This window comes from Seriola lalandi, unplaced genomic scaffold (genome assembly GCF_002814215.2).
Source record: "Seriola lalandi dorsalis isolate HSWRI2012SDOR001 ecotype SW California unplaced genomic scaffold, Sedor1 jcf7180002053574, whole genome shotgun sequence".
NCBI classification, from domain to species: Eukaryota; Metazoa; Chordata; class Actinopteri; order Carangiformes; family Carangidae; genus Seriola; species Seriola lalandi.
This window is the reverse complement of record NW_019524127.1, coordinates 213,872-239,338: the sequence shown is the minus strand read 5'-3', so window position 1 is coordinate 239,338 and position 25,467 is coordinate 213,872. Positions and strand designations below refer to the sequence as shown.

The 25,467-nt window shown below is 37.7% G+C and overlaps 1 protein-coding gene across 3 annotated transcripts in view; it reads right to left on the bottom strand.

The window, feature by feature from the left end:
* Nucleotides 1-5,529: 5,529 nt before the first annotated feature.
* dennd2c (DENN/MADD domain containing 2C) overlaps nucleotides 5,530-25,467 on the bottom strand; it is a 22,444-nt gene continuing 2,506 nt past the window's right edge. The window contains exons 1-19 of one of the 3 annotated variants that reach the window (XM_023401280.2): nucleotides 24,586-24,919; nucleotides 23,330-24,464; nucleotides 19,899-20,023; nucleotides 18,403-18,485; nucleotides 18,068-18,217; nucleotides 17,004-17,082; nucleotides 16,669-16,713; nucleotides 15,355-15,542; nucleotides 14,805-14,914; nucleotides 14,057-14,126; nucleotides 13,164-13,241; nucleotides 12,620-12,760; nucleotides 11,962-12,110; nucleotides 10,061-10,238; nucleotides 9,755-9,796; nucleotides 8,075-8,183; nucleotides 7,325-7,567; nucleotides 6,477-6,563; nucleotides 5,530-6,397 (exon numbers count right to left, since the gene is read on the bottom strand). In XM_023401280.2, coding sequence (XP_023257048.1) covers nucleotides 6,366-6,397; nucleotides 6,477-6,563; nucleotides 7,325-7,567; nucleotides 8,075-8,183; nucleotides 9,755-9,796; nucleotides 10,061-10,238; nucleotides 11,962-12,110; nucleotides 12,620-12,760; nucleotides 13,164-13,241; nucleotides 14,057-14,126; nucleotides 14,805-14,914; nucleotides 15,355-15,542; nucleotides 16,669-16,713; nucleotides 17,004-17,082; nucleotides 18,068-18,217; nucleotides 18,403-18,485; nucleotides 19,899-20,023; nucleotides 23,330-24,237 — 2,817 coding nt within the window. In that variant the 5' untranslated portion in view covers nucleotides 24,238-24,464; nucleotides 24,586-24,919 and the 3' untranslated portion in view covers nucleotides 5,530-6,365. Of the gene's footprint in view, nucleotides 6,398-6,476; nucleotides 6,564-7,324; nucleotides 7,568-8,074; nucleotides 8,184-9,754; nucleotides 9,797-10,060; nucleotides 10,239-11,961; nucleotides 12,111-12,619; nucleotides 12,761-13,163; nucleotides 13,242-14,056; nucleotides 14,127-14,804; nucleotides 14,915-15,354; nucleotides 15,543-16,668; nucleotides 16,714-17,003; nucleotides 17,083-18,067; nucleotides 18,218-18,402; nucleotides 18,486-19,898; nucleotides 20,024-23,329; nucleotides 24,465-24,585; nucleotides 24,920-25,467 lie in introns of those variants that run through there. The other 2 variants (XM_023401281.2, XM_023401282.2) reach the window with 2 other exon arrangements.

Genomic DNA, 25,467 nt, shown 5'->3' with positions numbered 1-25,467 from the left:
AAAAAGTCATAGTATAGTCAGGCAAAAAAAGTCATTAAAACGTCATGGTATAGTAAGGCATAAAAACGTCATAAAAACGTCATAGTATAGAAAGGCATAAAAAGTCATAAAAACGACATAGTATAGTAAGGCATAAGAAGTTACAGAATAGTAAGGCTTAAAAAGTCATAAAAATTTCATAGTATAGTAAGGCTTAAGAAGTCATAGTATAGTAAGGCATAAAAAGTCATTAAAACGTCATGGTATAGTAAGACATAAAAAGTCATAAAAATGTCACAGTATAGTAAAGCATAAAAAGTCATAGTATAGTAAGGCATAAGAAGTTACAGAATAATAAGGCTTAAAAAGTCATAAAATTTCATATTATAGTAAGGCTTAAGAAGTCATAGTATAGTAAGGCATAAAAAGTCATAGTATAGTAACACATAAAAAGTTATAAAAACGTCATGGTATAATACGGCAAAAAAATTTCATAGTATAGTAAGGCATAAAAAGTCATATTATAATAAGGCATAAAAAGTCATATAAACGACATAATGTAGTAAGTTATAAAAAGTAACAAAAACGTCATAGTACAGTAAGGCATAAAAAGTCATAGTATAGTAAGGCATAAAAAGTCATAAAAAGTCATAGTATAGTAAGGCATAAAAAGTCATATAAACGACATAACATAGTAAGGCATAAAAAGTCATAAAAATGACATATTATAGTAAGGCATAAAATGTCATAGTATAGTAAGGCATAAGAAGTCATAGTATAGTTAGGCATAAAAAGTCATAGTATAGTAAGGCTTAAGAAGTGATCAAAACGACATAGTATAGTAAGGCATAAGAAGTTACAGTATAGTAAGGATTAAAAAGTCATAAAAATGTCATAGTATAGTAAGGCATAAAAAGTCATCAAAACGACATAATATAGTAAGGCATAAAAAGTCATAGTATAGTAAGGCATAAAAAGTCATTAAAACGAAATAATATAGTAAGGTATAAAAAGTTATAAAAACGAAATAATATAGTAAGGCATAAAAAGTCATAGTATAGTAAGGCATAAAAAGTCATAAAAACGACATAGTATAGTAAGGCATAAAAAGTCATAAAAATGACGTATTATAGTATGGCATAAAAAGTCATAAAAACGTCACAGTATAATATGGCATGAAAAGTCATAGTATCGTATGGCCTAAAAAGTCATAGTATAGTCAGGCAAAAAAAGACATTAAAATGTCATAGTATAGTAAGGCATAAAAATTCATAGAATAGTAAGGTATAAAAAGTCATAAAAACGTCATAGTATATAAAGGCATAAAAAGTCATAAAAACGACATAATATAGCAAGGCATAAAAAGTCATAGTATAGTAAGGCATAAAAAGTCATAGTATAATAAGGCATAAAAAGTCATAGTATAGTAAGGCATAAAAAGTCATAAAAACGACATAGTATGGTAAGGCATAAAAAGTCATAAAAACGAAATAGTATAGTAAGGCATAAGAAGTTATAGTATAGTAAGGCCTAAAAAGTCATAAAAATGTCATAGTATAGTAAGATATAAAAAGTCATAAAAACGTCATAGTATAGTAAGGCCTAAAAATTCATAAAAATGTCACAGTATAGTAAGGCCTAAAAAGTCATGTATAGTAAGGCATAAAAAGTCATAAAAAAGTCATAGTATAGTAAGATACAAAAAGTCATAAAAACGTCATAGTATAGTAAGGCATAAAAAGTCATAAAAACGACATAGTATAGTAAGGCATAAGAAGTTACAGTATAGTAAGGCTTAAGAAGTGATCAAAACGACATAGTATAGTAAAGAATAAAAAGTCATAAAAACGACGTATTATATTATGGCATAAAAAGTCATAAAAACATCACAGTATAATATGGCATGAAAAGTCATAGTATCGTATGGCCTAAAAAGGCATAAAAAGTTATAGTATAGTCAGGCAAAAAAAGTCATTAAAACGTCATAGTATAGTAAGGCATAAAAACGTCATAGTATAGTAAGGCATAAAAAGTCATAGTATAGCAAGGCATAAAAAGTCATAAAAACGACATAGCATAAAAAGTCATAAAAACGACATAGCATAAAAAGTCATAAAAAACGACATAGTATAGTAAGGCATAAGAAGTTATAGTATAGTAGGGCTTAAAAAGTCATAAAAATGTCACAGTATAATAAGGCATAAAAAGTCAGTATAGTAAGGCATAAAAAGTCATAGTATAGTCAGGCAAAAAAAGTCATAAAAACGACATAGTATAGTAAAGCATAAAAAGTCATAGCATTGTAAGGCATAAGAAGTTACAGTATAGTAAGGCTTAAAAAGTCATAAAAACGACATAGTATAGTAAGGCATAAAAAGTCATAAAAACGACATAGTATAGTAAGGCATAAAAAGTCATAACGACATAACATAGTAAGGCATAAAAAGTCAAAAAAACGAAATAGGATAGTAAGGTATAAGAAGTTATAGTATAGTAAGGCTTAAAAATTCATAAAAATGTGACAGTACAGTAAGGCATAAAAAGTCATAGTATAGTCAGTCAAAAAAAGTCATTGAAACGTCATAGTATAGTAAGGCATAAAAAGTCATAGTATAGTAAGGCCTAAAAGGTCATATAAACAACATAACGCAGTAAGGCATAAAAAGTCATAAAAACGACATAATATAGTAAGGCATAAAAAGTCATAGTATAGTAAGGCATAAAAAGTCATAAAAACGTCATTTTATAGTCAGGCAAAAAAAGTCATGAAAACGTCATAGTATAGTAAGGCATAAAAACGTCATAGTATAGCATGGCATAAAAAGTCATAGTATAGTAAGGCCTAAAAGGTCATATAAACGACATAACGCAGTAAGGCATAAAAAGTCATAAAAACGACATAGTATAGTAAGGCATAAAAAGTCATAAAAACGACATAGTATAGTAAGGCATAAAAAGTCATAGTATAGTCAGGCTTAAAAAGTCATAAAAATGTCACAGTATGGTAAGGCATAAAAACTCATAGTATAGTAAGATATAAAAAATCATAATAACGACATAGTATGGTAAGGCATAAAAAGTCATAAAAACGACATAGTATAGTAAGGCAAAAGAAGTTACAGTATAGTAAGGCTTAAAAAGTCATAAAAATGTCATAGTATAGTAAGGCATAACAAGTTATAGTATAGTAAGGCCTAAAAAGTCATAAAAATGTCACAGTATAGTAAGGCATAAAATGTCATAGTATAGTAAGGCATAAAATGTCATAGTATAGTAAGGCATAAAAAGTCATAAAAACGACACAGTATAGTAAGGCATAAAAAGTCATAAAAGTCATTAAAACAACATAGTATAGTAAGGCATAAAATGTCATAGTACAGTATGGATTAAAACGTCATAGTATAGTAAGGCATAAAAAGTCATAAAAATGAAATAGTAAGGCATAAGAAGTTATAGGATAGTAAGGCTTAAAAAGTCATACAAATGTCACAGTATAGTAAGGCATAAAAAGTCGTAGTATAGTAAGGCATAAAAAGTCATAGTATAGTAAGGCATTAAAAGTCATAAAAACGTCACAGTGTTATATGGCATAAAAAGTCATAGTATCGTATGGCCTAAAAAGTCATAAAAAGTCAAAATATAGTCAGGCAAAAAAAGTCATTAAAACGTCATAGTATAGTAAGGCATAAAAAGTCATAAAAACGACATAGTATAGCAAGGCATAACAAGTTATAGTATAGTAAAGCATAAAAGTCATTAAAACGACATAGTATAGTATGGCACAAAATTATCAAAAAAACCTCCTAGTATAGTATGGCTTAAACTTTTCAAAAAAATTTCATATCGAGTAAGTCATAAAATGTCATAGTATAGTAAGGCATAAAAAGTAATAAAAACGAAATAGTATAGTAAGGCATAAGAAGTTATAGTATAGTAAGGCTTAAAAAGTCACAAAAATGTCACAGTATAGTAAGGCATAAAAAGTCATAGTATAGTAAGGCATAAAAAGTCATAAAAACGTCACAGTATAATATGGCATAAAAAGTCATAGTATCGTATGGCCTAAAATGTCATAGTATATACAGGCTAAAAAAAGTCATAAAAACGTCATAGTATAGTAAGGCATAAAATGTCATAGTATAGTAAGGCATAAAAAGTCATAAAAACGACACAGTATAGTAAGGCATAAAAAGTCATTAAAACGACATTATAGTAAGGCATAAAAAGTCATAAAAATGTCACAGTATAGTAAGGCATAAAAAGTCATAGTATAGTAAGGCATAAAAAGTCATAAAAACGTCACAGTATAATATGGCATAAAAAGTCATAGTATCGTATGGCCTAAAAAGTCATAGTATATACAGGCTAAAAAAAGTCATAAAAACGTCATAGTATAGTAAGGCATAAAATGTCATAGTATAGTAAGGCATAAAAAGTCATAAAAACGACACAGTATAGTAAGGCATAAAAAGTCATTAAAACGACATTATAGTAAGGCATAAAAAGTCATAAAAATGTCACAGTATAGTAAGGCATAAAAAGTCATAAAAACAACACAGTATAGTAAGGCATAAAAAGTCATAAAAATGTCACAGTATAGTAAGGCATAAAAAGCCATAGTATAGTAAGGCATAAAATGTCATAGTGCAGTATGGATTAAAACGTTATAGTATAGTATGGCATAAAATTATCAAAAAAATGTTACAGTATAGTATGGCTTAAAATTTTCAAAAAAATTTCATATCGAGTAAGGCATAAATTGTCATAGTATAGTATGACATAAAATTGTAAAAAAAAAAACAAAAAACGTCATAGTATAGTATGGAATAAAATTTTGAAAAAACGTCATAGTATTGTAAGGCATAAAATGTCTTGGTATAGTATAGATTAAAACCTCATAGTATAGTATGGCATAAAAACATAAGAAAATGTCATAGTATAGGAATGCAGAAAGATGTCATATATAGGTCATATATACATGTCAGTATAGGACGGTATAAAAACGTAAAAAACATCATAGTATAACAAGGTAAAAAAATTTGCAAACATTATCGTGTAATAATAGTTAGGCATTGACATGTCATAGTATAGTTAGAAAAAAAAACGTGATAGTATAACAAGCCAGAAAAAAATCGATCCTATGCGCATTTCTTTGGACTGCGGGAGGAAGCCGGAGTACATAGCGAGAACACATGTAGGCAGGAGAACAGGCCCTAGTCCTGGGTGTCCACATCTACCAACATTTTTGTTGCAAAACTTCCATTGCAACACAACTGAGAAACCCAGAGGGAAATTTAAACTAAAAAGACTTGAGCGCTTCCTTTTTTAATGGTTTTTTAATACATAAAATCCAGACCATCTAGTCCAGACCAATCACACTTACTCAGTTATACGCTGAATGTAAAGCAGATATTATTTTTTTTGTTTTACAGTATAGAATATACAGCTGTATGACCTCCCGATCACAAGTTTCATTATAATTAGGCAGGGTAACTGTACAACCCAGTTTTCGAGGGTTTTGCATTATAAATAGCATAGTCACACATTAAATACTGTCCTTGGGAACCCATTTATTTAAAATGTATGTAGGACATGTCATGCTTTTAATACAAAAATATTCCAAACACTGTACACTGGTTCTCAACATGTGCAAAATGTAAAAAAAACATATTTACAACTCCAGTTAACAGGGAGAAAGAGGACAAGAGAAAATAATTTCCACAAAATCTAAATAGTCATGTTGACTGAGGTTTAACCTGGAGTCCAAACACTTTGAAACGTTCTGATCAGAGTTAATAAACCTCCACTTAATCTGAAACACAAATACAACATACAACACACAGTAAACAAAAAGTCTTTACAGTTTGTGCTGAGAGGAATTAAAAAAAAAAAAAAAAGGAACAGAATTTTACATTAAAACATGCATCAGGTTAGAACCACACAACATATTTTCAGCTAAGTACTTATAAGCTTGAAATGTAACATTAAAGTTACATTTACTGTACATTGCACATATTGTGCAGCAGAATTGATCCAATTGTGAATAAAAAAGTAAAATAAACATGATGGAAATAGTTACAACCAGGCACATTCAGGTTGATTACTGAGGTTAATTAGCTGGAATGTTGCCTTGTCGTCAAGGCTTCATAAAACAATGTAAGAAAAAAGAAATATAAGAACAGTTTCCAGTTTTCATCCAATGAGAAGTGCAATGCACTCGAACATTCATACACGGTCCTCTCATATGCAAACTCCTCACTCTCCCATTCACATCCAGACACAAGACTCTGATCCACATTCACGTCCTCGGTCAGTCCAGCAGCAACAAGTGTTCCGTCTTTAATTACAAAGTCTTTCAACTAAAAGCCAAGGTCTTGTTCTTTTTTTCATTTCATCTGTAGGAGTTTCATCCTGTTTCCTAAAAAAAGAAGGAAAAATAATTAGCTGCTGAAATGTACCCTTCAGAGGAAAACATTTGATGTCAGAGCACTACTCACCCAGTCCTTTAAGAAATTTGTTCACACCACTTGGCTCCGGCTCAGGATACGAATCCAGATACTCGGCCACTCTGACTTCAAAGAGACCTGAAACAAAGATGGAAATGTTCAGACATCAGGAGAAAATGAGGGAAATCTATGTTCAAATAAACAAGATTTAGATTTTCTTCATGTGCAGCATAGATTATGGTTCTGGCGTTTGCAATTATCTTCTTAACCCTGTTCTTGAAATATCCTGCTATTTGGTAAAAACATGTCGCGAGTGACTCATTCATTTTAGATCATATGTCTGGTTTAATATGATTGAATTAAACTCTACATTTATTTAATAGATTGTGTGGAGACATCCGACCTCATTACTCCAACTTTTATGTGAAATCTTGTTAAGATGACATTTAATACGTTCTTCAAAAACATCACGCTACTCATAAAACCTCCAGCACTTATTGTACAAGCAGAAGGGTTGCAAATCAATGGCTAAATTTAGTGAGGTGAATTAGTATTATTATCATCAGAATTATTGACATTTTCCCCTTTTACTTTTTGTATTTTTTGATTGCACGGTTTGCTTGGGCACATTCAAAAGGTATTAATTAGGCAGAAATGAAATCGAACCACAGATTCATATGATAAAAAATTCATGTCAAAGTATTAGCTTGAAGGACAATGGTAGAGAGTGCTTATTTTTCTTCCTTTTCACTGTTATTATAAAAAAGTAGTTCCACTATGTTAGAACTGTGTGTACAAACTTTGTTTTGCCTTTTCTGAACTCTCATAGAGTCTTGTGAGAGAAAAAAAAAGTTAATATGTTTTTAAACAATCTGTCGTCGTTGCTTCATCACTGTTACCTCTTCCTCCTCCCTTGCGCAGCTCTTTGTCCTGAATGAACCCAGCGAACATCTGAGTGTCCATGAAGAGCTGCAGGAACTGGCGGACTCCGCGGGAGGGGTGAGATTTGCGGAAGCTGTCGCGCTGAAGCTCCCTGCTTCCGCGGGAGGACTCGACCATGTGGAGAGGATAGTGGCCCACCAGCTCCACGAAGAACCGCACAAAACTCTCTGACAGCAGGGAGCTCAGGTCAGCCTGCTGGCCTGGACAGACAGACAGACGGATGGGTGAAGAGATGAATAACTTAACGTTTTCCAGAGCAAGTGAACTCCAGACTGATCTGACACATCACAGAGTTTCATAAAATACTGCAACAAGCTTGTGCCAAATTCTGAGCCATGTTACATTATGAATTAATACTGAGCCCAAACAACATTAACAGGTCATCAGTGAACATCTGATTAGTTTAAAGTTAAGAAATGCAGAGTAAACTAAAGGATTTGCAGCAGTCTGCAGGTCATCAGTAGTGCAGGTATGATGCACAGCTGGCATTTGCAATTAATTTCTAAACATCCCCTGATCATATGTTAAACTGAGCAAAAAGATAAGAGCTGATGGTGCTGTGATGAAAAACAGGACCTGCAAAAATTCTTTATCACTGTAGACAAGAAGAAAAAGGAACCTGGAGATGCCGAGACAGTTAAGGGCTTTACAATCAGTGAGTGAGGTACCTGACTGGCATGCAGCACACAATTGTCTGTTATACCCACCTCCAAAACTGTCTCCATCCTCCTGTCTCAGGATCTCTTCCCTCTCCTCCAGGACCTGCTGCAGTGCTGCCTGCAGTTTACTGGGCAGGATGCAGTCTTCATCACCCAGCTGTCACACAACACAGGACAGGTCAACAGCAGTCGCATAAAGCATGCATCTAATCCACTCTCAAGAACAGACATCTGTCTGGTTTTTTGTTGTCCTCAGTGGGAATCGTTGCCGTACCAGTGAGCTTGAACAGAAATACTGTATGTGCTTCTGACTACCCCACCCCCCATGTACTGATCATGTTCGGTCGACCTGTTCTGATCAATTTATGGAAGGTGCTGTTGTCAACAAAGATGGGCATCAAAAAACAAAGACCGAATGCTGTTAAGCACTAAAGGCAAGTGTTCACATCCAGAGTACAGGGACTAGGGCTGAACCATGAATGCAAAAAAATCATACTGTGGCTTTTAGTTGGAATGGTTATTTTTCCATTTTCATTTCCACTGGGAAAAATATTAAAATGATGTGATTTTTGTTGAGTCTGTTGTGTTCCTTTACATCTGGAGAATATGATTTGTAAGGAAAAGTAATGCAGTATTTCCTTAATTGCAATAGGCATTAAAAAAAGAATATATAAATGAATGAATAACATCAACTTAAGATTTAAAAATGGATTTACAAAAACAGCCTAAAACATTCATTTATAAATTCTTGAAAAGGGAATCCAGTTATTTAGTCCCATTTTTAAACTGCCTTTTCAAGCTGTTTTTCAGTATTACACATACTCTACACACACATATTCTAGTATTCATTCATGAATTAATAAATGTATTTCTAATGTGTTTTTATGCTGCTCAAGTATTTATTGATGGATTAAAATTTATTTAAAATTTATAAATTGTTTTTAACAATTCCTCTTTTTAATGCCTATTAAAATATGAAATTATGGAAATGCTTTATTACTTTTCCTGTGACGTGCCTGGTCCTCCATAATCTCTGTAGCACCACAATACTTCACTTAGGATTGATGATGTTGTGACACATTTTACTTTTATCAAAAAATGGCCATATCGCAATTCTGATAATATTTCCATGAATTCTTCAACTCTTACAGAGACACAACAACAAAAGGTTGTCTGTGTGAATACCAAAGCTACAGACTACACTGTGTATGTCAAAGATAATTTATGTATTTGTTCACACAGTGATGTACTTCAGGTTACATGACTAGGGAGGGAAGATACCAGCAGTATTGAAATTAGATAGCTCATGTTGGAGTGGTAAATCCATCACCGCTAGTCCTGTTAGCTTGTAGTTAATAGAGAAGCAGAGTGTTTACTAAATTAAATGTCAAATAATAAACCAGCCAAATTAAGACACGCAAATATAACACAACCAAAATAAAAAGTTTCTCATTAATTGAATAGTTCATGAAGAGCAATTACTGTTGACTGACAAACACGCAGCTCTGAATCAGCCTCACAACGGCCCAGTGTTTGAGTCATGACATGATTCTGCTCCGGGCTCTACACCCTATTTATTTTCATCTCTGTGGCATTTTTTATGTGTCAAATATTTTTGTGTCTGTCGCCCTCAAAACACTCTGCATTCAAACAAGTGTGGGCAAAGCCGTTTTTTCCCCACTGGGACCGCACCTATCATTCCCATTATACACTGCAATGTGTACACACCTGAATGACAAACTTGTCCGCACACAGATCCACTATGAGCACCTGGGAAGACAGAGAGAAGAAAGAATGACAGTTACTGACGGCACAAGTTCACTGTTTCGCAATAAGAGTTATAAAAAGGTGAAGTGAGCCTGAACTACGTGTTCAGGGTGTTTCTCCGCCACGAGTCACACACTGTGGTGGCCCTGCTGTGTCTGCATCCTTTCACAGTATGAAGTGAATATACAACCACTGAAACCACTACACCAGACTATTTTCACATATTGGACGCCAATTTCAAAACATTTCAGCAGAAGTGTGACCCACCTCCTCAATGGGCAGCTCCAGCAGCTGCGGCAGGCAGGGTGCCAGCACCCCGATGAGGAATGGCGTTGGGGAGCAGCTGATGTCCAACATACTGGCCGGCAACACGGGAATAAAAGTGTGCTGCCAGGTGAATGGGTACAGCAGCGCCAGTGCTGCGTGGCCACACCGAGACAACACGCTGCAGCGAGGAGGGCAGGAGAGAAAAGGTTCAACACAAAAACACCATCAAAGATATCAATCACAGTTTCCCCAAAATCACTCGTCACACTACATGTAAATCTTTTCCACCACATGTTCATAGTGAACCAACTGTACAAGCGTTGAGCGAATGGTACTTGTGCATCGCAGAATTCTCCCAAAAAGCTACTGGTTTATGCTAATACTCTTATTGCAGAACTTACTACTTCTATTTCTGGTGATACTCCCTTTACGGTCAGTAGCCTGCATGTTGTGAGAATACTTCCTCCACCTCCTTCTGAATGGTCACTGCCCACAGCCACATTTTTCTCCACAAAACTCAGCACTTTTTCCCAAAGCAGACTAATCTCCACTTCCTATTATCTCCTCCATACGAAAAATGACTGGTCATTCATCATCATTGTTCTTAAGGGTTGTGTCTTCTCAGTTTCATACTGCTGCTATTATACTCCGCCGTGCAAAAACAACTCTATTTTTAATAACTAATTTACATCTCCTCTCCAAAGTCCCTGGAACATTTAATATCCAGTCAACAGCAGGATAATTACATTTCTAGTAACCTTTTTGAACCCTTTTTAGTCAGTTTTAGATCACCGTGTAGCAGAGACTGCTCCGCCTTGCTGCTGTACACGCAACGCATTCAGCATCACTGATCATATCTGTTCACCTGATCACTTGATCAGCAGCCAACAAAAACCAAGCACAGTCATGGTTTTGAGACCCTACTGAACAAACAGGTTACACTTGTATAGTGCTACTACTACTACAAATAATAAGAACAATAACATATGACTGTTATTTTACAAGAATCAAGTTTGATATAATATTGAATTGGGTAACTATTGACCCAAATATATAGTAATAATACAGCACAGACACAATACTACATTAGCTTTACCCAGTGCCACAGTGTTTTTATATTACTGTTGGGTTATTCACTGAAACTAAAATGTGGTTATTTTGATCCAGTGTCGCACAACAAACTCAGGGTTTTTTTTTTACCTTAAAACTGATCCAGATTTATTGTTACTTAATTCCTCTTATTTATTTATAGTACAAAACCATGTGCATGACATTAAAACCCTGCAAAGGATTCACATTCACAATCAGCAAACAAACAATGACGTGAGTTTAAAAAGAGCTGGGGCAGACAGTAAGATTTCAGAACCATATTTTAGTTTGAGTAAATAACCCAACGATAAGATGAAAAATAACATTAACACTGCATCAAAACAAGCTTGTCTTGTTTGGTGGGTCAACTGGTTCAATTTTGTGTGTGTTTTTATGTAATATTCATTATAAATTAATTTTCATCTAAGTTTATTGTTCAAAATGTGTGTGGTGTCTTGTATGAACTGATAGTGTCAAACTTGATTAAAGGTTATAATATTCAGCTTGGAAAAAGTCAGGACCTGTTATTGTTGTCGTCACTGTAAGTGATTTCAGACTGTACAAATAAACCTGACTTGACTTGTCATGGGGAATCTGCTTAGCATTTTGTGAAGCAGCACACTGAGGCCAAAGTACACACAGGAATCTATACTGGCCCTGGGCCTGTGTGACGTAATATAAAGCATCTTCTTTTTTTTATTTTTTTTTTTATTGTTTACCTTGATATTTTCAACTTTCTTTATCATCCTTATAAACCCTGATGGTTAAGCAGCCCTGCAGCGTTATGTGTGTTTCACCCAGACGTACAGTACCTGAGTTTGTCAGCGATGAAGATGACTCTCCTCTCCAGCAGGAGGGAGGCGAACACCTGCAGGAGCTTCCCGACACCGAGACACTGCAGCAGACTGTCAAAGTCCACGTGCTCTAATCTGGAGTCCACAGGCCGACACAGAGTGAGCACCTGGCAGAGCGACAAGAACATATGGACTCAGACCACACGGTGTAGATAAATGGCTCGAGCATGCAGTCATGTAGTGTGGAAGCCTGGAAACCAGACTCTTCAGATACGTCTATATAAATGTGGCTGGAGACAGTGGAGTATTAGTAAGTTGGCATTTTAAGAGCCACAACCAACTGATGAGTCACAAGGAAGTGATTTTGATTTTGCAGCAGCACCTCCCGTGAGTTTTTATGGGAAGAGTTGTTACTTCACTTAATTTGAATCTGTAAACAGCAATGACTAACTCAATTACCGTTAACTGTTATAACATATATATATATATATATATATATATATATATATATATATATATATATGTGTCCTGACATGAACCCTTCAAAACTAAAATAGCTATCCCTATTGTTTGCGTGAATAACCTCCCATTCTGAGTCACTGTGAGTCTGCAGAAAGGAGTGGTTAGAAGGAACAAAACTGCTAATTAACATTTCCTCTTTTCGTTTCAGGGTTACCTCATTCCCAGAGCCGGGGAGGAAGCTTTTGACGGTGACTGTGCGTCCGGGGGCTGGAAACGGCGCCTCCATTACACTGCGCATAAAAGGGTAAACGAGCGCCGGGGAAATCTCTCTGCGCCTCTCCACCTCCTCGAGAATCTGCACAGACAGAGCCAGACAGATCACCGAGTGTCCCGAGGGAACTCGTGCTGATTAAAGTCTAAACAATGGAGCACAGGCAGAATGCAGCTGTGCACCTAAATGCAGTTTTCTTCCAGGCCGTATTCACACTTTCTGTTTGTAAATTTTCACACATGGGCGAGACACTGCTGCATACAATTTCTTTTCTTTTTCTTTTTTTTTTTTTGAAAGACACACCCAATACTTGTTCAGGATTATCTTCTAGTTTAGCCTCATTCCATCCTAATTCACACAAGGAGTTTCCAGGCAACGGTTTTCACACACTTCCAAGGTGATTGGTGGATTGAAGTCTTCCACATCCATCTCCTTTCATCTCCCTACAGAGGCTTCTATGAGCAGACGCACTGTATGGTTACTTTACCTTTGCAAACAAGTTGAAACAGCCCAGCTTGCTGACAATACAGTGCACCTCAGGAAGCCTCTTCCCCTTTCCACTGGGCTTGAAGACACACATATAGTTTCATATGTCATAAAGCAGGTAACAGCAGATACATGAATGATCATGAAAATCATAAAATACATCAAATATAAACGTACAGTGGGGTCAAAAAGTCTGAGAGAACTTTTCCATTCAAGTTAATGGGGAAGTGGTATCAGACTTGTATATAAACAGAGTACAATCAGGGCCACAAAGTCGAGATGTTATTTCCCTATTATGGTGTTTAATAGTATTTTCAATGACTAGAAGCTTTGTAGATGGAAAAAAAAACTAAAGTCTAAAGTCTAAAGTCAATCCATGTTTATGAGAGCAGCTGTGAGCTTATCTTCCAAAAACACAAACACATAAAGCTCTTCATGTTAGGTCCTAGCTCTGTCTACACTAAAGACAGAATAAATACAGCAAAACAAATGGCTAATAAGACAACAACAGCATGTTTTCCAATAAAAATAAACGCAAACAATAGAAGACAGATAAACATCTTCATTTCAACCCTAAAAAAAAGTGTTTTTTCTTAGAAGAGATCTACGGTAAAAGCAGCTCTGCTTGTGAGGGAAAAGAAGGAAGAAAACGATGAAATTCTTCTTGCTCTCTGTCATTGATTCAGAAGTGGTATGGTCTGTGATTCACATGTACAGATCTCCTCAGAGATGTTGAGTAAGCATGTGGCAGGCTGCCATGTCATCACAGACTCACACACACACACACACACACACACACACACACACACACACACACACACACACACACACACACACACACACGAGCGCTTGAGTCAATGACTCAGATGCAAATGTTAACTTATCCGCACTCACCAGGATCTTACGGCAGTAACAAAACCAGCGGCTGCCGTCTTCTCCGGTCAGGACAAAGGAGAAGGTCTCACTGCAGAAACACAAGATCAACACACAGGGGATGATTTAACATTTAGAGATAAAACACACAACTTCAATCAGCTCATTTGTGATGACCTTCCTCTAATGAAAAACATCTAATAAGAATAAAAAAAACAGACTGAAAAATATCTTTAGGGGATAATTTAATTTAAAAAAAATAATGTTGATTAATGTGAGAACTGTTGATTCCCTGGGGATATAAAGGTAGAGCATACAGAGAGTAGGTTTGTTTTTGTTGTTTTAAAGGCAGAGAAGCAAAGCACACTGAGATCATAACCAACATTACAACAATGAACCATATCAAGTAGAAAAAAAAAAGAATGCCCAATGTCCCTGAGCACTCAAAGATTTAATTAGACCAGATGAAACTTTAATGATCCCTGTGGGGAATTTGGGTTGTTGCAGCAGCGATTTACGGGTTACAGCTTGCAGCTGAGGATATAAATAGGAAAAGAGGAATTGGGGGTATTAAACATAACACAACTGATAATTACGGTGCCAGCACTTTGTTTAAATACTGTACATGAAAAAAGTTAATAAGAAAGAAGATACAGACATAAAGGAAATAAATTGGAGATGGAATACGGTATCATGTTACCATTACACCACTGTTATAGCCTCTGTAAAGCAGAATACATTAAAATATTACTGTGGTGTATGAGCCGACCTTGGCATGTGTGCAGACGGCTTCCAGTCCTGCGAGTCGGGGAAGCAGAACTTGGGAATGACCTTCAGCTGATCCTCAGCTTCTCTGGAGAGCCGGGAGGACTTCTCAAACTGAAACAGAGGGAATGTAGTTCAGCAGCAGACAGCAGACAGCAGCATTCCTTAAATTACTTCCACAGGGATGTCAGGTGAGATCAGTCGTCATTTAACTGCATTATGATATGATTCAGTTAGGTATAAGAAAAAGTGACTCATGCAAGGTTTAATTGAGCGATTTAACCGCTTGTTCTACCATATAGGTATCTGAGACTAAACTTTCTACAATTTCTTTCATGAAATCTCTTGGCTTATGTAAACCTGGGAAATTCTCCTTTAAAGGATTCCTAGTGGTGTATGATAAGAATCATCTTTCTTTCATTTTGCCAAACAAGATTAAGACGAGGATTGTCACACAGAATACCATTCAGTTAAAGTCCATTAACCAAAGCAAGAGTTACGACCTTGGCTTAGAGGGAGGGTGCTGTAATGTTACTGTAAAGTCTCTTTCTAACCATTTTGGGGAACTGTTGTGTAATTTCAGGGGAGTAGGTGTTTCCCGGGGAGCCTTTTCTCAGCGACACCACCACGAAGATCTGGAAAAGCTGCTGCTGCTGCAGCTGGATCAGGTCTCTCTCCAGGGTGCGGTATCCTGGCCGACGTTTCAGTGTAGACTGGATATAAACTGATCTCCTGGAGCCTGCTGGACAACACACGGCGAAATGATACGGTAATGCTTGTCCTGGGACAAATCTAATGCAGCACAGAGGAGCCATATAAAGCATTTTAAATATCAATATACAGCATGATTACATAGTATCCGAAACAGTCATGGCTAATCTCACAATGGTGGTATTATTCGAGTTTCTCATAGTTTGAACCATATTTCCTACAAACCTAATTGTTACCGCTTGCAAACTGAATGTTGTTTGGATGTGACTTTGGTTTATTTGACTTTTCTGATGAAAATTTACAGTTGGCAAGCGAGTCTTTGGACATTCACGGTCCCCAGGGGATGAATTAAAACGACTCTGGTGATCCCGACTCTTCATCTCGCACCATCAATGGGTCGAAGTTTCAATTTGTGTAACACTTTTCGTTCATGACTACCTACATACCTGCATAACTGATGACACTGCCATCTGCCTCAGCTGTACTTTGTGTTTAGTGCTAATTAGCAAATGTTAGCAGTGGCAGCTGTGAGCATGTTATCACGCTAATTTTTAGCATTTAGCTCAAAGCACCGCAGTGCCTAAGTGCAGCTGTTGGCGTAGCTGTGGACCCTCAGTCTTGTGTTTCAATTAATCATTTAGTCTTTAAAATATCAGAAAACCGACCCTCTCACTTTCCCAGGTCGACATCTTCATTGGCTTGTTTTGTCTGATTAACGACCTAAACTCCAAATTAACAATGATGTAAAACAGAGCAGCATATCCTGACATTTGTGAAGCTAAAACCATTTTTTATTTAATAAATGACTTAACCAATTACTTGAACTTTTAGTCATCTGACTTATTTTTTCAGTGTTTCAGTGAATTATTCTCTCATTATGGCTGTATGCCACTTGAATAAATAAATAAGTAACATAGCTGACATTACCTAGAACTGGAAAAAAAACTTCCCTGGAGCTGATAAATGCTTCCCTGATGCTATGACTTTTTCTTTTGTTTCTTTTTTTCCACCAGGCAGCCCAGTGTTTATACTTAGGAATGTCATTAACAAATGCTGACAGATATAACCAGAGTTTCTTACTCCACATTACAAAACTTTAACCTGAAAACCAGCCTTAACATAAAGGGACCTCGCAGACAGTTTAACTGTGTTGATACCTTTGCTGTTGTCCTCGGGGTCGCTCTCTGTCCCGCTGGTCTCCTCTGTTGATATGAATTAGAGGAGGGAGAGATTATGGAGAAGCAGAGGAATGGAAAAGACTTAAGAAGCCATAATCAGATGCAGACAGTCAGCCTTTGTTTCATAATCAGCGGCTTCGCCTGGTGCAGCTGTCCCTGTGTGTACCATCAAAAGCTGGGTATTTCCACCAAGAAGCACAACTTAATCTAATTGAAGCGTTGATGTGAGTGACATTTGCGACAGTCTGTGTGCATGTGTGTGTCATCTGTGTGTGTGTGTGTTTGTGTATATATATATATATATATATATATACCTCGCACTGAGACTCCCTGGTTCTTCACTCTCTTCCTCCCTCGCTTGTCGTCAAAGATGGTCTCAATCTTGTTGACGTACTGTGTTGTAAAACACACACAGGTATTTGTCAGCCCCATAATTTCACAGCCATTATAGAATCATGATTACAGGGAATCATGATATAACAGCCTCTAAGTACATAATTATATTATAGATTTTCAGCATTTCTTTTCTTCCACCCTTACATTCCTGCATTCTTCTGTTAATTCGCTGAAAGAATACAGCTGAATATTTGATAGTGGACAGAAACAGGAACATACAGGAAGCGCAAACTTATCTTGAAGAGGACACACAGAGCTCCGCCGGTTGAAGAGGCAAACTTGTACGACAGTGTATGGGAAGAAACTAAAAATGCCCCTCCTAAGATAATAGTACTGCTGTTGAGCAGAAAAATACATAATGAGGTGTTATTATGTCTATGCCCGTTTCATTGTTTTGATTCCTTTGTGAAAATGTGTGATCACAAAGAGTTAAAGGACAGCTGGTTAACTAAATGTCGTCTTTTATTCTTACTTTTTCAGCTATATATTCTGAACTATTTGTCATTTATTAATAACATACAGTAATAAGAAAAAGACAGAGCAGGAAATACATGCTAAAATACCATCCAAAAATAAACCTGATTGGTATTTGTTGAGCCTGCAGGCAGTGACAGTAAAAGTGCCATGTGGGTTTTGAGGCTATAATCCCTTTAAACTTGACAGATTTACAGATAAATGTCAGTAAGCCTGTTTTTATTACTGTACCTTATCGTTAAAGTTCCTCCCTGTCCACATGCTTCCCACTGCCATGGGTCGAATGTCTGAATTCATCTGTTCTGTCTGAATTCTAATGAAGCAGTCAGTCATACATCTAAACTCTATCTAATTATTTCAGTGTCCTCTCCTTCCTGCTCAGAAAGTCACCCCCCCCCCTTTTCATTACAACACAACATGTGATTCATCGTCCAACACAACAAAAAAACATCTCACTCAGTCATTGTATTCAGAAAAAAACTGATGACAAGATCCTGCCATCGTTTACCTGAGGCGTCCTCTGTGTTTTCTGAGTGCTTGTGCGCCGGGGTGTTGCTGGTTTGGGGGTTTCTGCAAGGGTGGTGGATTTGGATGCTTGGAACCCCTTCTTCTCCACTTTGCCAGCGTAACCTTGCAACGTTTGGGGTTTAGGAGGCAGCTGGAGGACAAGAACTGTGAGGTTACCAATTGCTTTTTTGCAGATAATTACACAGTATCAAACTACAACACTTCCTTCTTCCTCCCTTACAACCTCCGGTTAGGCAGGGATCATCTGATACGTTCAAACAGGAATCATAAAAATACTTCTGTGCCATGAGAGTGAGACGTAATATCTTCCATTACCTTTGGGACTTGAGGCCTTGCAATGGGTAGACACATGGGAGATAGCCTGACATCCTCATAGGGGTTATCTCTAGTGACTTCACCTGACGGAAGACAGAACGATGGGAAAAGATTAGACATGCTGGCTGAATGTTTTACAGGGTGTACACAGTGAGACATTTCTCCAGGAGCTAATGCTAGCTTTCCTGTGACAACAATTGACTAAGGTTGTCTGCTGTGGAAATAAAAAAAAAAGTTGCCAAGAGTTTCCATCTTAAAACTTGAGCAATTTATTCCTGTTTTATTTATTCCTCTCTGGTTCTGAAGTTGAAATAATTTCTTTAATTTTTCTTTAGGTGACCACGTTTAAACCTAGGAATTGCATAATATCAGTATTGGATGGATACAGATACAGTTATTCATTGCAATATCACCATCTGTCTAACTTCTGACACTGGAGTTTACTTAACTGCTGTGCCTGATGCAGATGCAGAAGTCAAAAATAACAACGTTTTGTTCCAGCTTGTCCTGATTCAAACACTCGCCTTCCTATTTCTAGAAAGTATGTAACATACTTAGGACTCACTTTTAATAAGACCCATCTATCAAGCAAACTGAAGGTAAAACTTTGACTTTTCCTCCTTAACAAATAGAGGGGAGCAGCATTGTGTGAATGTTTATTTATAAGGCTCTACTGCACCATTTAATTACAAATGGAATAAGCTCCAAAAAATATGTAGTTACACTCTCTTATTTCACCGGAACATTTAAAAAGTTTTACTTATGTATTTAGAATCACACTTGCACATGCTTTTCTTAAATGTAAAAAAAGTATCATATATGTCTGTGAATTATCTGTGTGTCTGTTTTTAATGCCTGTGAATATCTGTGTATAAACTGTATATTTAATTTTTATACAACAGCCTTTCTACCTATTCAAATAAAGGATTAAATTAGAATTTTTACTTTCAAACAATGACAAAGAACTCCTGCATTTTTGTAAGCCACTCCTTTTTGTAAATAGAAGGAAATCTCTTCATTCATTACCAAAGGTGCTAAAATCAGATAGTAAGACACTACCTTTATCCATTTACACATGGCTATTAATTGGTACAACTGAGCAGAAGTAGCCTCTTATGGCTAAATTAAAATCCTCACTTACACATTCGTAACTAACATCAAAGACCTTTTAAACAGCTGCAATATATTGTGTATAATGCTGATATCAGAGCGGCTACTGAGCAATTTTTTAAGCAACTAGAAACTGCAACATCTTCAGAAATAACAATGTTATTTATTATGCTGCAATATAATACACTGAACTTCATTATTTTAGTGTTTGTATATATTTTTTTTGTAAGAATCTGCATGTTGTGTTTTTTGATGATGCTTGTCTGTCTTTTTTCCTATGCACCAATGAGGAGCAGAGCTTCCAATGACAATAAAGGCTTTCTAATTGGAACAGTCAGCTCCACGTCGTCTTCTTCAGTGTATATGACACAGGGAGCTCAACTCACAGACAATGTCCTCGTAAATATTGTCGTCAGAATAGGCATGGTAAAGGCCTGAGTTCCTCGTCTCGTCTCCCAGGGTGCCTTGCGTCACCGTCAGACGAGCTGCATCCTCATACTCAAAGGACTTCCTGTGGCAGAGAGGGAAGGGAAGGCGGTGAGAATAAAGAGGGGCCTGGCTATCATTTGCTCTATTGTTTTATGTTCAGCCAATCTCTGGCCACAAAATCCCTCACGGTTTCGAACACAGCAAGTCGCGGAGTGTGTGATAAACTATCATGAAAGGAAATGACTGAGCATGTGGTACTGAAGCAAACAATGAGAGAGTGTGACAGGATTGAGACAGAGACAGCATCTGGCAATATGTCAATATCATCATCTTAGTGAAATTTAGGTCAATATGCAGCTTTCCCTCCCTGGAAGCTTTGAAAAGGAGGATGAAGCTACCGTCTAGTTATTAGTTTGCATTATCCATCAACTGTTTTATAATGAAGGATTCAGGTTGTTGCCCCCCCCCCCCCCCCCCCAAGTGTTTAATTTCAGTGTTTCGTCTGTAATACACACGGTACTCCTGAGTGTAAACAGTCAATCTGGCTCAGTGCTGAATCAGAAACTGTTACATGATTCTTGTCCAGTGTGATGTAATACCTCGGCCGATGCTATTTCATAATACACGAGAAGAGATGGACAGTTAATGGCTCTAAAGTTGGTAAACAAGGAGCCCTGTCCAACTCTGCTAACTGTGTGCGGACATGATTGTGTGAGCGACAACCTGAAAAAATAAAACAAGTGTATGACATTGCCAATTTAAAAAAAAGGTATAATGACAACATTGGACCACAGTTAGGAGTTCTTAAGGTTTGTTTTTACTGCATTTAAGAGCACAGTTAACACAATTAAGCAAGGAGCTTTAGCTAAGAAACAGCCACTGTGGCCACAAGAGGCAATTACAGGATAATGGGCCATCAAACTTCCACTTCATTTCCCAGGATTCTCTTGAACCAGTCGCTTTAAAAGGGTATCGTCATTAGGCGCAGTGTTGCCAGATTGGGCTGTTTTCTGCCCAGTTGGGCAACTATTAATTTAACTGGAAATCTTATGATAATCTGGGCTACTTCTTGTACCATTTGGGCAGTTTCCCTCGAATAAAGTTAGGCTATTCTCCAATAAAGCAGCCCCTCCTTTCCTGCAAGCAGTACAATGAGACTGATGGGGCACAGGGTTCAATCGGCTCGGCTCGGCGCACACCAGGGTGATGAGTGATCACCAACCGAAGAACAAACGTCATTTCAGTTCATTAGAAAAAGGGTGAAACTTTTCCCCCCTTCATAGCTCTTTGATAAAATACATGTACAAAGCCTCCATCTGTTTATATGAGTGAAGTGTTATGCAATGTTATCCACAAGCAACATCATTTTTGTTACTGTAAACATGCTTTTGGATTTGCTATTTATGTCAATACAACTATGTTTTTTAGCATTTTCGTCATAAAAGCCCAGGGCTCAGTGCATATTTTGCTGATTTTTCAAGTGAAAAGAAAAAACACCCCCTGCAGCAAACAGACATTAAAACGTTGGCCTTTCTTCGAATGTTAATGCACCGTTACTTTTTTATTGCATGAACTTCTGCTAAACCCTCCTGCAGGTCCCTTTGCAGTCATATGAGGGATTTGCTTTGCCTTCCTACACAGCGGACGTGCAGCCTTGTCTGAAAGTTTTCTTGTTCTCGCAGATCTTGTCTTGACTGCCACAGTTCCCCTTAGTTGCCATTTTTTAATGACATTTCAGACGGTGGAAACTGCAATCTTTTTATAGCCTCTCCTGTTTTGCAGGCATCAATTTGCTTCATTTTCAGATCCTCAGTCAGTTGCTTGGAGCAGTGTTGAGTTGTTGAGTGTTTGAAGGTCAGATAATTTATCAGTTCTGGAAATGTCATCTGCCTGTAGTCTGTAGTCCTAATGACAATTCTTGACCTGCCGAGTTGATGAAGTCCTGAGAGTTTTACAAGTAGACGGGTGCCCAAACTTTTGGCAGAATTACTGTTGAATTTCTATTTTTTTTCTGAAATAAAAAATTGACGAAATGCTGTTTTTTTGTATTTAATTCTTTTCACTTCAAAAATCAACTAAAACTTGCAATGAATCCCACCTTGGGGAAGGTTCAGTTTTTATTGAAATGAGAGGTTTAGATTCAACTTGGACAGTACTGTGTTATACTGACAGGTGTATCTATGATTTTTATCCACCCCCATTTAAATAAATGAAGTTTGGCTAAATAACATATAATGCAACACAGTTCAACAGCAAAACCCCTCTCAAACAGTTTCAATAAAAACTGAACAGGGTTTATTGCAAGACTGCTGGTATTAGACTGCATTAGTTTTAGCTAGATGTACCTAATACACCAGTAACTGAGTGTATACACACACAAGCCCTCTCCTGAATGAAAATAAGAAATTGAGCGAATGACGACTGGGCACGTTTAAGACTAAGGTTGGGCTAATTTGCGTTTCTTTCATTTACATATTTTATCATCTACTGTCTATCTCTTGTCTATTTTCATTGTCCTTTTATTCACCCTTATTTTATTGTACAATTTGAATTTTTGTTGTAAAGCACTTTGAGCTACATCCCTTGTATGAAAACACTCTAAGAATAAAGTTTATTATAACAATTAAAAGGGTTAGGGTTAGGGTTAGTTTCTTTTAAAATCTAGCTGTACAGATCTTAATATTATAGTCACTTTTTATTGTGTTTGTCAGTAGTTACACCCTGGGTTGCATTTTTCAGTTCTTGTAAACATAGCCTTAGAAACAGAAAATTAAAAACACCATATGGCTTTTGTTATTTCAATTTAGATTTTTATCAGAAATGGAAAACAGCTTTGCATATTATTTTATTCTGTCAAAAAACTCCTAGACAATGTTTAGATGATAATGATACACGACATCAGGACATGACAGTTACAGACACCTACATTATTAGAAGTCACGTCACTTAATAAGTCCCGAGCTGTCTGTGTACATGGGTTACACTGTTATGTCTTGTTTTGTTTAGCCTTGAGTGAATGTGCGTGTGTGTGCGTGTCTGCAGATGATGACCCTGGAACCCATGGCTGCTGAGGAACTAGGCCACGACCAGACAATAGAGAACAATGCTGCCAGATATCATGTGACATCACACCTGGACCCCAGCCAGCAATTAGACTCTGACAGCACCCTCCTCTAAACTGCCCTAAAAACACTCCAGACCACAGTCATTGTCCAAAACAAAGAACAACTGCAATGTGTATTTTTACAGGTCAGTTCTCCAATATTCAACCAGCAGGAAAAACATAATAAAATCTGAACTGTTCAATAAAAATGTAGAGGTTATTAAAAATGTATACTTTCGGGACTAAACCAATCACGTGTGCTCTGCTTTTAGTGCACTGACTCACCTGTTCTTTTTATGCCTTGAAAGCCCATCGCTCTTTGCAACTGGACATGGAGGAGGTGGGAAGCTAGGTGGGTGGGCCACCCTCCTGCTCCCCACGTTGGAGTGGTTGTTATGAGGAGATCTTCTGTCCCAGCGCGCTGTGTGCCCCGAGTTTCTGTTGTTGTTGGCTGCGCGATACTGGAATGTCCGCTGAGGTTTGGGAGGAGGCAGAGCTTCACCTGAAGACTCCCTGCCTTTCTCCCACAGCAGTCTGTCTCCCTCCAGCTTACGCCAGAAACCCCGTGAAGTGTAGAAGTTCCCAGCGGGCATGTTGTCTTCTTGGTCATCAGTGGACAGAGGTAGAGGTTTAGAAACTACTTCCACATCCAAGATGCGATCCATTGTTTGGTCGCCATTGGCGGTGAAGGTTTGTTTACCTGTGGAGTTAGCCGTGTTAGCCTCCACTTTAGGAGATAGAAATATTTGTGCTGCAAGTGGTTTATTTCCTGGGGATGTGGCTGAAAATTCAGTGGAGCATTTCTTGAGATTTTCTGACTTCCTACCAACCACACCATGTCCAGCTGGTGCTGGGGATTCCCGAAAATCTAAGCCCAAACTCTTAGTTTTTGAGAGGCTGGCTTTTGCGTGAAGCCCCCCTCTCGAGCCCTCGTTGGAACATCCATTGCTCAGGAGATCCCCAGACAGACTTCGGGATACAGTTGCAGGGTGTGCTTTCACCCTGGCATCCGGGCTGCTGCCCTGCTGACTGCGACCTTCCCACTGTGAGATCTTCTCCCTGATGTTGACGCCCTGCTCATGGGAAGGGGGCCTCCCTGCCCCCCGGCCCTGCCAGGCCACAGTGGGCCCTTTCTGCGGGCGATCAACCTCACCACCCCCTCGCTTGCCCTGCTCCAGCCTCAGAGCCAGCATGTTGAGAGGGTGAGTGTCACCTCACCCTCAGTTCTCCATGACTGAAAGCATCAGGGATTTCCTCGCAAAGATGAACAGAAAAATTCACGTGATCTTGTATCAATTAATACAGTTAATGGATCCGCAAAAAAACAGGAGCGTTACAACATTTGTGGTTGTAACTGTCAGTATGCGTCTTCTTGTGTTAGCAGAGTTTCATTTCCCCCTTGTTTCCTTTTGTAAACAACCTGAAAAGAAGTCAAGACACAAGAATTACCCATCAATCATTTTGCACTTGAAAACAAGTCCAGACAGCACACTGCAGGGTCAAAGGGATACTGAGGTAGTAACACGGGATGACACAGTTACTTTTGAAACATCACACATCTTCAGTTGTCTTCAAGGTGTAGGCAGGAACCGAGAGAAGGTCAGGAAGGACGGGCTCCTGTCAAGGTCAGTTTCCAAAAATAAATCCAGAAAGAAAAAAGGAAACACAGGAGCTGGAACATGTTTAGTGCAGCGTTCTGCTGCTCTGTGTCTGTGTCTGTGTCTGTGTCTTGAGCCGCCCCAGCCCTCCTCCAGCCCCAGGGGAATTCTGCTTTCTCTCTAGCTGTTGTCCTAAACCGCAAAGCTGGCCAAATACAAAATGCCAATGATACAGCAAAGCATTAAATCTAATTCAGTGTTCTTGCAGAGCTGTCTTTCAGATGACAGGGAAGAATGCACATTTCTAGGTCTTTGAAAGAGCTTCGGGAGGCGAGAAAACACATGAATCTCAACGCATACTAAACAGCCAGTCACAATTAGGTGAATGAGGGACAACACTTTAACCACACCTATCTGCGCAGCGGAATGAAAGCTCCTTCGATGGATGAGCTATTCATCAGAGGAGAGGTTTAAACATACAGGACTAGAGACTGAGGCCTCTGCGCTGCACATACGGTATAAAGCTATAATCTTGCTCCATCTAATTAATGCTATTTAACACAGACAAGACTTGATGTGAAGTGTTGCAGTGTTGCATCTACCCCGACTCGTACTCCCTGAGTCAACATCAATGTAGTCACTGTACGCTCTTGCACTGCAGCTCCTGGCTTGCTGGAACCAAACCATTTGGACACGTTGCACATTACGACCGAGGCTGAGAAGAATCTGGAGAAGGGGAGACATGGTAAAATTCCACTGCACAGCTCATGATCATAATAACTCTATGAGCTGCATTCCTACAGAGCTGTATAAGGAGGGGCAGGG